Source organism: Labrus bergylta, chromosome 18, assembly GCF_963930695.1.
Source record: "Labrus bergylta chromosome 18, fLabBer1.1, whole genome shotgun sequence".
Lineage (NCBI taxonomy): Eukaryota > Metazoa > Chordata > Actinopteri > Labriformes > Labridae > Labrus > Labrus bergylta.
In genome coordinates this window covers 17,044,659-17,058,409 of record NC_089212.1, presented here as the reverse complement: position 1 = coordinate 17,058,409, position 13,751 = coordinate 17,044,659, and the positions used below count along the sequence as shown (strand labels likewise).

Below are 13,751 nucleotides of genomic sequence, written 5' to 3'. Positions count from 1 at the left end.
TTTTAATCTTTCTTTTTTTCTTCTTCTTCTCCTCTAGGAGTTTCATGAGACGCTGCACTCTCTGCTCCTGTGGCTCGCTCAGGCTGAGAACAAACTCAGTGCTGTGAATGTCAACGACCTGTCCATATCACACCTGGTCCTGCTGGTGCACCAGAAATCGCTGAAGGTGAGCAGATGACCGATCCCTTCACCCACAACATTCAGTACTTTTTATTGCGTTTTATAGCACCCAAGAGCTTTTTTCAAACCACCGAGTGTCAGAGTTTTTTTTTTAACATTTAAGGACAGGATGAAATTCATGAAAATATCTGGCTTCATACTAAAGATCATTTGGTTTATGGAAAATGTCCTCACATAAGCACTTTTAGTTAAACAACTTTACTGTCTCAATAAAAAGAAAAAAATCACAAATATGATTTCATGAAATCACAAGTGGTGTCAACAACCCTACAGGATGCACACACACATCCAACCAGTAAGCAAAAGAATGACGGCTGAAAACCAAGACAGACGTTACATGTTTTTACCATCATTGTCTGCCTTTCTACAAACAAAAACTTTTTTTTTTTTTTTACAAACATTTAAACCCCAAACAAATGAGGAAAACTTTTTAGCAATGTATCCATTGTCTTTAAGTGTTTAGATACCATTGATTTCTCTTGGTGTGCTCTAAATGGGAAGAAAAATAAATCTGCACACGCTCACTTTGTATTCAGTATTGACTTCTTTTGATCAGAAGAGTTTCAAGTCCTGTCCAGTGTACTGACTCCTGTGCTCTCTGTCGCCCCCTGCTGCCAGGCTCTGCAGGAGGAGCTGCGTGGCCGACAGCGGCAGGTCTCCTCCCTGCAGGAGATCTCCTCTCAGCTCCTCCTGGAGGCCACAGAGGAGGACAGCATCGAGGCCAAAGAGAAGGTCCACGTCATCTACAACAAACTGTGTCTCCTGCTGCGACAGGTGGCCGCTGACCTGCACACGCTGCAGGGAAGACTGGTAGGTCCAGTTTGTCTTTAACCTGCATGAGGGCTCTGCTGTGTAGTTTTCACACACTTGATGAGTGGCTGTTTTTTTTCCTAACTACAAAAGTCTGTAAATAGGCAAGCAATCACATTTTAATGAGCTTAAACACTGCACGTCACAGCTGTTTCATTTAAAGACACCAAATGATACTTGGTCGTTGATAAAACCACAATGTCAAGAGCTTAATTTAAATCCTTTTTAATTGTACAATCTTCCAAATACACCTTTTTTTAAGTTTAGACAGTCATATCATGAAACACATCAGTGAATAATTAAAATTATGAAGTCATTCTACGCTCTGATTTTTGCATTTTAGCCCCAAATAATACCAAAAACCTAACAATTCCGGGGAAGGATTTTATTGGGCGCATGTAAGAGGAAAAATAAGACAATCTCCAACACAAATTGCATTGTGACGAGAAGGAGAGATTCATGCTTTCACTACAATTATTGCATCGGTTCCTTTCAGTAAACGTCCTCAAAATATTGGTACTTGGTACAGATTTAAGGTATTTACTCACAATCTGCCCTCGCACAATAACTACTGATCAAAAGTTGTAATGAATGTTAGTTTATAAAGCTAATTATTACAGAAAACTCAAGACATCTAATTTACAAACTTTGATTTCAGTCTAACTTGAAAATGACATTACTCATTGCTGTGTATAAACATGGTGGCTTTCTGACTCCTCTGTTCAAAGAGGAAAACAAAACATGACTGAAGTTTACCAGTTTAGTGTCTGATGTTCATCTGAATGAAAAATAAAGCATAAATGAAATACTATCAAACATGCTGTTTAAAGCCTGTTGACTCTGAACCTGCTCGGTCTGTATTTTTTACGCTCCGTTTGCTGTGTGTGTGTCTCAGGAAACCTGCTCGACCAGCTCTGAGATGGACAGCATCGGTCTGGGAACTCTCAGCTCTCCTCTGCTGCTGCACAAGGTACACCTGAACATTCACCTTTACCTTGACTCCCCACGAGCGTAGACATGAAGCTTGATTTGGAGAGGGTTCGTGTGTTAGTTTGAACAAGTTCATGTAAATCAGGTTTTTAGCAACACTATCCTTGAAATATTTAAACCACTGGAGAAAGAGTTGTGGACATTCCTGCATGACAAAGATCAAAAATAGTACAAGCTCTCATCATGCAGATAATGTTTCCTGTAACTGTTTCATTATGACTCATTTATCAGCTTAAGTAGCAGTTTACTGATATATTGTGGTGTTGAGGTTCTTTATTAAATCTGTAACAATGAATCATATTTAACAGGCTTTTTTTAAATGTAAAGTTCCAATTCATATTTCTTCAAAATATGGAAGAGAGTAAAACATTTTCTACACTCATACAAATGAAAGATAAGCCTACTAGACTTAAACATACATTTCAGCTCCAAAAAATATCGTTTGGGGCACCGATAGCTAAGTGGTTAGTGAACCTACCCTTTACCACATGTCATTCCCCACTAGGGTCAAACTTAAACAAGAAGCTAAATAAGATGCTAATACCAGCAAGGAGCTTACTATGCTATTAGCATGTTAACTATGTAAGCTAACCTCAAAGGTTAGTTTAGGCTCTATTGAAACTTTTTAAAACATTGTGACATTTATTGACGCAGATGTGAGAAAATGTTTAGAAGGTAGAAAAACTTAACATCACCGTCTTGTTTGTTGCCGTAGGAGGAGGCGGGTCTACAGGCTGCTACAGTTGGACTACCAGCAACTAGAAGGTAAACTTGTACACAACAGAACTTGGCAACCTTCTTTGTGTATTGTTTTATACTTTATTAAGGCTCAAGTTTCAATTAAATGGTTACCGAGGAACTCTCAAAGACTTCAATAGAGGTGCTGCAAGCAAAAAACAAAAACAAAAAAACAAGCTAACATGTTTTTTTATGTATTTTTTGGTGAATAAAAGCAATAATGAAACTGGTTCTTTTAGGTTCGAAAACCATGGAAAGGTCACGTTGCGTCAGAGTTTATTATTTTTATTCCAGAGCTTTCAACTTTGTCCCACAATTGTCCACTATTTGTAGAATGTGATGAGCAGTTGAAGAATCTGATGAAGTTATTAGGTGGACCTGAATGCTAAGATTAAACTGAAAAGGGATTTGCAAGTTAAAATGAAATTGACCATGTAGCATCTGTCCCCATCCAGGGAGGAGAGGAGGGATTCTTCACCACACCGACCTCTCTTCTATCGAGTTCTTCGAGCTGCCTTCCCTCTCCACCTGCTCTTCCTCGTGCTGCTGGTTCTGGCCTGCCTGGTGCCTCTGTCTGAGGAGGACTACAGCTGTACACTGTCCAACAACTTCGCCCGCTCCTTCTACCCCATGCTGCGGTACACCAACGGTCCTCCGCCCACATGAAAACTGCCGTGACGCCGGTGGAGTGGAGAACTCTGTCTCCAAACTGCTGGACTTAAAACTTAACCTTAACATGGATCCCCTCACAGATTAGGGTGCAAGTTCCATACAGCTTCTACCTTCCATGTAAGAAAAAGATGCACTGCCTTTTATGTCAGAAGGCCTCATCATGCGTGTTTTCTTCACTAAGTTTATGGATGTATTTAAAATTAATTTATTGTTTATGGAATTCAAAAATTCTAAAACAAGAAGCCATATCACTGGTTAGTTAAAGTTTTGCCATTTTTCTATGTAGATTTTCCATCTAACGTCCTCGTCTTCGACACAAAAAAGTCTGAAGATTTATTTTAAAATTCACAAATATTTCAATGCTTCTAATTTCACTTTAGTCCATGGAATCCAGTTTGAAGGACAACAGACAGTTATTACCAAAGCACCAAGTAACAAAGAGTACACTCGCCATTTTTTAACCACTGCAGCAATTTTTCATAAAGGCAGCCACTTGTTGATAGCACATTTTGTACAGGAAAGTTGTTTGTTGTTTGATTGAGAAGTATTTAAAATATAAAGATTTGTAAAATATGACTTTTTAAAAAAAAAAGGATGGCAGTGAAATATCTGAAGACATGCCTTTCTGTAGCCAACAGAACCAGCAGAACTTTATGAATAATGTACTTTTAATGGTTTTGCTGTTGAATTTTGTATATAAAAAGGGCAAACAAGGAAAGAAAAAGTTAAATTATTGTATCTGCATATGACTTTTTGAGTGTGGCACTGAAACCTAAAGAAGTAATTTATAAAGGGCAATAGTTTGAAATGCTTTTATTTCGTAAGTTGTTTGTGGCTTTCAAAGCCATACAGGTTAGTTGCAGTGTATTTTGGCACTCCCTTTTCTGAGAGCCCACATGTTTAAATGAGATATTTTCAAATGTCAAATTTATGGCCAGTGTTTTTGAAAAGGTCACTTATATTTTGGTAATTCACTGAATCGAAAAGTTCAGGCATTAAAGCCCTTACATTAAAGCTGCATTAGGAGATTCTTGACCACCAGGGGGTGAAAATATTATAAACACACTAAGAAGCATACATTTTAAACCAATAGCTAATCAGCTGGTTTAAATAATGTAGCATTACAATGACCTGTGTTCTTCTGTTAAGCTAGTATCTAACTTCTTCCTTTGCTATTAAGCGTACACATGTAGCAACGCCTATTTGTGTCCAATGTCAGTTTTTCTCGCTCCGAGCAAATATGATGTGAATCAAATGCAGCTGTAAAAGCAAACTCGCTGGCTAAAGCTACAGGGCTTAGGAGTCTATTCTCAGTGACTCTGGTAACATTCAGTTTAACTCAATGCATCAATGAATAAATGTCGCCTAATACAGTTTTAAAGGCTGCTATTTTGTACAGTTTAATGTAGCAATATAAGAAGGGAGCAAAAGAGATTTACAGCAGCAAACAAATATCAAACTGCCATTTTAGTACAACATCTTTTCTTGTAATAAAAAATATTTATAGGACTTTAACTATCCCCTCTAGGATTAATTGTATGTTGTTAATGACTTACCCAATGCTGTCCAAGCTGTGGTATAACACACAGGTTGGATGAAAAATAATTTAAAAAAAAACAGTTTATACTAACCTGAACGCTGATTTCAAACTCTTCAGTCATACAGTTGAAGGACTTGTGTCAAAATGTAACAGGTCAGACTTGGAGTGGAATGTGAATGTAAGTTATCTTTTGGGCTCTGAATGTAGCTGTGTACATGCACAATCAAAGATCATTAACTGTACGTTATTTGCTTTGTTGATAGTATTGATCCTCAACGCTAACCGACTGTATGATTTGATTTGAAAGTGTTTTATCCTTTGTACATAATCTCAGCCTCACACTCAAGAAGGCCAGAAGAACAGGAACAAACAAGAAAAAGTGTGTAAAGTTTGATTTATTTTGTGAACTATTTATGGGATGTATAGTTTGTCATTTTTGATTGACAATAAACAGTGTTTGCCATGATTTATGACTCAATGTTTACTGTATCTGGCAGGCAAACATTTAGAGATTGGTAACTACTACATCCATCCATCCATCCCATCCATTTAATGTAGTGCTTGGGCATCTATCCATCTCTACATAAATCTATCCATGCATCCATACATACATTACATACATGCATCCATCTATCCATCCACACATACATGATGGATATCTTTCCATACATACATGCATCCAATAATCCATACATCCATACAAAATTTGAGTTTGGGAGCTACATACATATACAAGTTTGAACTTGGGAACTGCACAAGCTCTTCATCCAAGCTCCTGAGCACACAGCAAGCACTTTTCTGCTGGGACAAAATTCCAGGGGGAACAAGCCCTAAAGCTAGTCTGTAGTGGTTTTGTTAACAATTTCATTTGATGCATCAATGAATAAAAGTCGCTTAATGTAGTTTTAAACCGACTGTATGATTTGATTTGAAGCTCAAGTGTTTTATCCTTATTTGTACATCATCTCAGCCTCACACTTAAGAGGGCCAGAAGAACACAAAGAAACAAGAAAAAGTGTGTAGAGTTTGATTTATTTTGTGAACTTTTTTAATGGCATGTAAAGTTTGTCATTTTTGATTGACAATAAACCGTGTTTGCAATGATTTGTGACTCAATGTTTACTGTATCTTTGGGTAAGGGATAGAGCTGACAGGCAAAAACTTTAACAAGTGCAGACGTGTGTTTGGTACAAAACAGACAAGAGAAATATTTTCAGCATCAGATTTAGATGTGTTTGTGTGTTTGTTTATGTGTGTGTGTGTGCATGCATATACCAGCTACAGACATCAAGAAAGAAAGGACAGTGAACATGTATTTGTATATTAGCAGTGGTAGGATTATCCGGGACTAAAGTTGGATTTACACTGGTAGAAAAGTGGCACAGCTCGGAGGTGGACATAAACAGAGGACCTAAATGATGCATTAGGGGCTTTGTATCCAATTTTCCAAAACTTTTTCTGTTGCAGCTTGTTAGACCACTTTTTAAAATGTATTTACCTGGATTCTAGAACAAAAGAAATCACCATATCAGCTGTTGTTAAATAATGTTTTTAAGGATTTAGCCAGCTATTCTTCATGTCTGTTAAGCCAAGGATAAGAAAAGGCGAGTTCTCCACAGTTAATTTTCCGCCCTCTTTATGAGTTATCTATATCAGGGAAGTGCATTAAAATCGATCAATTTACTTATGATATTTTCATTTGCTGTCACTTGGCTGAAATATGCTAATAAACTTCAAGTGCAAGCTGAACCAAAACAAGCTAAAAAGGTATTTTTTTACCTTATAGAAGCTGGCTCTACTGTATAGCCCTAAACTTCATGAAATTCCATTGAAGAATGTGCTCAGTATCTTTAAAAATGGCCTTTGAAGCCTTTAAGCATTAGCTGAACGTGTCCTAATCAGTTATTATAAAATAAAATAAAAATAAAGCTTTTTTGAAGCAGTTTGAAGAAGTTCAAAAGCTAGGCTAATCATGCATTTTGCAAGTTAGCTTGTTGTACTACATAGAAATGCTGGCAAGTCAAAACAAATTGGCATGCTAACATTTAGCATATCAGTTTTACTTGCAAACTCAAAAGTACATCTTTATCTGACATAATTCAGTCATTAGTGTTACAAACATCATGTCACAGACTTAGCTGTAAATGTATATTATTTCCCCTCGCGGGATTAATAAAGGATAAATTATTTTTAACTTTAGCATATGTCATTACTGTCAGATTGTTAATTTTTTTTAAGGTGCCTTGCACTTAAAGTAGATACCTCAAGATTGTACACAATTTCTGTTTTGCTAGTGCCAAGTAGTGTAAATTTGCAAAACATGCTAACATTCAGTAGCCAATGTCAAATTTGGCATAGGCTATTAGCTTTCAAGCCCTTGCTGTTAAAATATGGCTTGCATAGCAAAGTAAGCCAGTTAAAATGTAGCAAATAACTTTTGTTTAGATTTTACAGTAGTAAAATTTTACATTTCTATTTGTTATGAGCCTTAGACGTTCAATTTTATAGCCTCCAACTATAATATTTGGAGTCATTTTTGTTATTTTGTTCTTTACAATTTGCTGGGGTAAAGTGTAAACTAAGAACAGATGTGTGCCACTTATGTATCATGTAAATCCAGTTTATGTTTAACCAGATGAACAGAAAGATTACAGCTTATATTAACAGTCAATTGTTAAAAGGCCACAAACTGCTGCATCTGACTCCACTGACACAAGACAGTAGAAAAAAATCCTTGACTAACAGGCACTGATAGAACACTAAGGTATACAGTAGAAGTGAAGGAAATAAACACCATTATATGACATAAGCTACATGACTATTAACCATTTAGGGTAATGGATTTTCACTGTGTTGACTACATGCACATTCCTGTAAGTCATTGCAGATGGCTTGAAGATTGTTCTGGATGTTACATCAAGGTGAAAAACGAGATACAAATACTGTTTATCAAAAGAGAGCTCCAACTGACTGGCAGAGGTTCAGCGATGTCCTTAAGAACACCAACTGTAGTGCACATTCACAAGAAATATTAACGCACGCAAAATATACAATCGATCCAAAACATTTTTTCAAGACTAAAAACATCTCAACAAGAAAAAGAAAACTTTACCTCACAATGGCACTTTGTTTCATGTTTTTATCCTTTTTTTCATTTTATTTTCTCAATCTTTGGGGAGGATGGAAAAACCATTAAGGTTCAGTTTCAGTTTGTCTCTTAAATTCCTGCCACTTCCAGAGCAGTTTCCATGACAACTCGGTCAGGGATGATGTAGTGCATTGATTCCACTGATGGAGCTGCATCTTCTGTATCCATTGACCAGTGCTGTGGATGGATGTAACTGTGAGGAAAGATAAAACAACTATTTACTCAAACAAGTACACGTGAACATTACACAAGCACTGTTATAAATGATCATTTTCAGGTCCAGGTGATGTTTAAAAGTTTATGTTCTATACAACTTTTTAACATCAGGCATTGGACTCATTATTCCCTAAATATATTTTTGTTAAAAGTTGCATATTGTACTCCTTTTTAACCAGTGTAAATAAGTCTCAGCGCTCCCCAAAACATCTCTGTGAAGTTTTTATCTTAAAATCCACTCAGATTCTGTATTTTGCCATTCATATAAACCCCTCTATTTCAACCCTGATCAGAACAGGCTGTTTTGGTGTCTGTAGCTTTAAATGTAAATGAGCTGTGTCTGACCACGTCCCTCTGGATACATGCCATGGGCTTTTTACTGTTTACAGTGAGAAGGCAGACCCAGAGGGCAGAACTGGTGGTATCTGAAAAACATGGTTAAGCGTATTTTGCAGAATATGTGACCTTTAATTGGACTTTTCTTCATCCTGTGCTTTTTTCTTCCATACCCTTTTCCTCTTATTCTTAACACCTGCCTTTCTCTTTCTCTTTGTCCTTCTTACAATTTGTATTTCCTTATTCATTACCTAGGTACTTTCTTTCTTTCATTGTTTTTTTAATTTTTCCTTTTTCCCTTGCTTCCTAAAGCCTCCTTTGTTCTATATTTTCACACTTTGCTACAACGTTCACTTCTACAATCTTGCATTCATTCCTCTCTAATTTCTTCACTTACTCATTTCTGTCCATGGCCATGTGACTCTGGAACAGAGGCGGGGACTGGAGGGGCAGAGCCTGGAGCTGTTCATCCAGGATCTGGCCTTCAGCGGCTCCATGTGCAGATACATTGCTGTGGTCAGCGGTGGTCTGGTCAGATCCCGGCTGCAGATTTGACAGATGTTGTGGGTATTGGTGCTGGTCAGAGTACATGTCAGAACTCGGTGAGGATGATGATTGGTTGCTGCTGCTGGATGTGTTGGCATCAAGCATCTCCAAGAGGAGGTCGTACACCAGCACCACGTTCTTCCTCTTCATGGTGGACAGATGGTCCATGCCTTTGTTACTGAACAGAGAGGGAAGATTTCAAAGAGTGATTCATATGTCATGTAATTTGGTTAGAAAAAAACGGTTTAAAAAAATTCTTACAGTTTTGGCCATTGTTTTAGGCTTTATTCTTAGATTCAAAGCAGCTAGCCACGTGGTTATGTCAAACACCGAATGAAGATAGTCCTTGTTGCAAGGGTTCGAATCCGACATTGACCACTTTGCTCCATGTCATCCCCCACTCTGTCCACCCAATATTCCCTGTCTCTCTTCAGCTTTCCTCTCTAATAAAGGCTAAAAGGCCACCAAGTATCTTGATGATTTGATGATTGAATGTCCCACATTATTATCCAATATTAGAGTCATTTGTTGTTTGATCTCAATAAATTACCATATCCTATATTTTTTGTAATGTATGATGAAACATTAATGAACGTCAAAAAAAAGAAGTAATTTTTCATAACTTTTGCAGGTGAACTTAATTTGACAACGATGGAAATATTAAAATGTAAGCTTACGAGTAAGGTTTTTATCCAAATTAACGTCCTTATTAATAACCATGTTATTCATGCTCCCTTTACTTAATTGATTGACTATTTTTGCTAATTAAATTCCTGGTTTTTGAGCTGTTGTAACAAGAAAATTTCCCCCAATGAGTTATCAATAAAGTTTATCTTTCGATAGAAATTACTATAATAAATAGTAAATATTTAATAGTCATATTTGAGCATGGCTTTTTATTTATAGACTGAACCTGACCCAGTTAGGATCACCAAAGATTTAGACATTTAGTGGAAACACAATCTGCATGACTTAAAAAAGTAAAAATACATTTAGATCTAAGTCTTTTAAAATGTTTCTTTTAAAAAGAAAATCTGTTTAGTTGCTTGGAGCTTGATAATTTGTGTTATTACTTTTAAAAAGCATTCTGTTTTTGTGTATCTCCATGTGAAACACTTTTATGTTCTTTTGGTTCTTTTGAAAGTAATGATAAAGTTTAAAATATTATATTATAAATACATAGTTTGTATTGATTCTCTTTAAAGTGAATGAAACACATTTCCTTGATGTGTCCATCATTCAAAAAGTTATCTTTTTATTATTATGATTAATAATAATCATAATAATAATAATAATAATAAATTAGATTTATGTAGCACTTTTCTAAATACTCAAAGGAACTTTTAACTGTCCTAATTTTTAGTGCTTATTCATATGTAAGTACACAAACACCTATTAAGAAAGAGCATTGATTCATGTTCAGTACGTTTGTTAAAGTGAACTGATAAATAACGTAGATTTAGAAGAAATAAAGTTGGACGTTTTATAAATGTCTAGGAGTATGTGTTGATTTTTCATTCTCTTCTCTGTAATCTCTGAAGAAGTTTACGTTTTATTGCCGTCTCTACCTGACGTGGCGGATGTGGGAGAGCAGCATGGTGAGGTGTCCGAGGCGCAGAGTCTGCTGCTGGGTCGACAAGCCCAGTTTGGAAATGGCCCAGACGAGAGCATCAATCACAGAGTCCAGCAGACGCAACAGCTTGTTCCTGCTCTCCTGCTCCTCTGGTGTCTGCGGGGAGTTCGTACACAGATCTGAAACACACAACACAAAAAGATTTTCATCTTCATCATACGCAGTCTGAGAATCAGCAAACATAATGACATACTTCAACCAAGACTACTAACAATGCTTCATATGAACACAGCAGACTGAAGCTTGAATGTGATAACAATCCTGTAAAAACAGAAGCTTTTTCTTTGTAGTTTAAAACTTCTGAATCGGACAGTAGGGATGTTATTATACACTCATCTTACAATACAATACAGTAACAATATTGGGTTCAAAATACAATATCAGGATTTCTAATGTTTTTAAAGACATGACATTGAAGTCAAGTTTTGAATTCATATTTTTATTGCATTTCCCTGACAACATAAATGCAAAATATCAATTTTCCTTTGATTTCCCTTAATGTTCATTTTTTTAATTACTGATAAAACAATGTTTATTTTCTCTTTTCAAAATGTGACACAAATTATAATATAGTATTAAAAATATGATTGATTAAAATAACTGAATAACCTTTTTAATAAAAAGGGTTGCACGCATTGAAGAACCTTTTTAAAGTTTTTAAAAGTCACTGAATTTTTCTAAACTTTTTGTCACCCTACACAAGTTTTTAATCTCGTTTCACGTGTTAATCGTCGGCCCAAACCCTTCAAATGCAGATGCAACTCGCAAACTATCTATTACACTTTTTTAGGCAAACTGGTTTTCCAGACTGCTTCCCATCAGTTACTCAAAGTTTTGTGTCTTAGGCTACACAGTGTGGCACCGTTTTACAGTTTGCATCTTGTTGGTTGGGCTATTCGTGCAATTTATCCGTCTCTTGCCATAAAAGCCGACTGCTCATAGCCCAGTTAGACATCTTCAAAACAATGTTACATGCTTTAATGCAGTTACCTTTTCGCCAAATATCAAATATTTAACAGGAAGTTTTGGTCCAAAGTTGTTTAAATTTCTGCTACCTTGTGTAACAAGGTGAACACTGATTTTTATTTATTTATTTATTGGCCCTCAGTCAGTAACATGTATTCAATGCTTGTTGGCATTTCCTGTCCTCTTAATATAACTGCGACTATCTATGTTTCCATCCAACTCCTGACATTAAGTCAGTTTAAATCCATTTGCAATGTTTCTTGAATAAACTGTTAAAATCACTTCAACATCTGGTTTTAGAGCTGAATAAGCCGTAATGACATCTTGATGGACTTTCCAGATTTAACCTTAGGGGGCAGTAGAGAGGGGAAGCAGTACATCAAACTGTACGCCCAGACAGACTGAACCCTGATGTTCCCTCCTTCCAATTTTTTAATCCTTAAATTCCCTCCACGTTCGCTTTGACTTCTCTGACTCGATTTCACTTCTTTCACAATTTGTCCTTTTTTTTCGCTCCAGCTGCAGCCGAGGCGAGTCAACAGAGAGAACAGAGTCTGGAAAAGATTCAGTGTGTGTGTATGAGCGTGTGCGTGTGTGTGTGACGGTGTAAGGGAGGAACTTTTTTAAACTTTGCAAGGACACGCAGAGAGGTCAATCACCTCGATGAAACCTGTACAATGTCTGCCGCTGGTGATTGGTTGGGGGTTGGTGAGTCGGGGGTTTGAAGGGTGCTGGGAGAGGACACAGTGACCGCTGGGAACACATGAAAGGCCAAAAACAATAAAGTCCATCTTCACAGGTCATTTCATCCAAAATCTTATTCAAACAAGCTGAAAGTTCAGCTGATCCAACCTTGTGGGAGGATCACTTTTAATTAAATCACATGGAAGACAGTGTAACCCTGGAGTACAGTACTTTAAAAGGTCATTGATATAGTTGTAAAATGGATTTTATTGTGAGGTTGACTCAGACAGAACTTTAAATCAATGAAATACTAGAAAACTTAAAAGCAACCAGACAGCGTACTGGGCACTGAGGCTGCCTAACCGCCAAGGGAGGGGGGGGCTCTAAATGTTTTTGCTTCACGTCCATGTTGCTGTTGTTCCGTCCATGTTAATATACAGTCTTTTTTACCAACAAATGATAAAGATCATTTGTGAGAGTAAAACATCATGATGTGTCTTTTCTTCCCAATAAGACCAACAGCTTATATGTTACAAGTTCGGAAGAATTTCCTGAAGTATAATATGTATATTAAATATGTTGAGTCTCTCTACATCAGTACCTTCAGTTTTTGGAGAACCATTCTCTAAAGCATGGTTTTCAGTGACACAGCACTAAATCGGCGTCCATTTTTGTACTCTAAATCTGAGTTTAAGAGCTGTGAGCAAAAAAAATTGCTTTTCATATTCTTTGCATGTTATGGTTGAACTTTGCACAAAATTTAAAAGGAGATATGATAACCCAGATATCCCGGAACTGCAGCTAACGGACTAACAAAAAGGGTAGAAAATTGTACATATACAGAGATAAATATTTGGATACAGTGATTTAAAGAATGATTTTAATTAAATGTCTTTGCTTTAAGTGAAAAGGCACATTAACCTACATCATGACACTCGTAAAATAATTAGGATGGTTCAGTTACAAAAGAGCAAAGAGACAAACTTATCTGGGTTATGTAAGAGTAAAAAACACACACTGATGCCCTAATAGGACCTAAAAAGGTCAGTAAAAACTCATCTATCTCAGAGGGAATCAAGTTCAAACTTAGTTTTGTCTGTGTCATAGAGACTCACTGGAGTTGAGGAGGATCATGGCCTTTAGACAGACATACTCCTCCCGCTGAAGCTTCAGCTCACGAAACCGAGAGGTGGCAGCGAGCAGCATGTCAAAGATCTCCATGATGCCCTCCACACACTGTCCCTCCTCCCTACAGAGAGACAAACAGAGGGGGGTTGAAACGGAGAACATGG

At 36.8% G+C, this 13,751-nt stretch overlaps 2 protein-coding genes across 4 annotated transcripts in view; one reads left to right on the top strand and one right to left on the bottom strand.

Annotated features, from left to right (window-relative positions):
• Positions 1 to 5,396, top strand: part of syne2b (spectrin repeat containing, nuclear envelope 2b) — a 131,565-nt gene extending 126,169 nt beyond the window's left edge. Inside the window, exons 125-129 of the mRNA XM_065966652.1 lie at positions 38 to 166; positions 799 to 990; positions 1,886 to 1,960; positions 2,696 to 2,745; positions 3,174 to 5,396. Of these exons, the coding sequence (XP_065822724.1) occupies positions 38 to 166; positions 799 to 990; positions 1,886 to 1,960; positions 2,696 to 2,745; positions 3,174 to 3,384 (657 nt within the window). The 3' untranslated portion in view covers positions 3,385 to 5,396. The remainder of the gene's footprint in view (positions 1 to 37; positions 167 to 798; positions 991 to 1,885; positions 1,961 to 2,695; positions 2,746 to 3,173) is intronic.
• A 547-nt stretch (positions 5,397 to 5,943) lies between these two features.
• Positions 5,944 to 13,751, bottom strand: part of esr2b (estrogen receptor 2b) — a 32,572-nt gene continuing 24,764 nt past the window's right edge. For all 3 annotated transcript variants that reach the window (XM_065966585.1, XM_065966586.1, XM_020627339.3), the window contains exons 7-10: positions 13,575 to 13,708; positions 10,745 to 10,928; positions 9,028 to 9,354; positions 5,944 to 8,271 (exon numbers count right to left, since the gene is read on the bottom strand). In XM_065966585.1, coding sequence (XP_065822657.1) covers positions 8,148 to 8,271; positions 9,028 to 9,354; positions 10,745 to 10,928; positions 13,575 to 13,708 — 769 coding nt within the window. In that variant the 3' untranslated portion in view covers positions 5,944 to 8,147. The remainder of the gene's footprint in view (positions 8,272 to 9,027; positions 9,355 to 10,744; positions 10,929 to 13,574; positions 13,709 to 13,751) is intronic.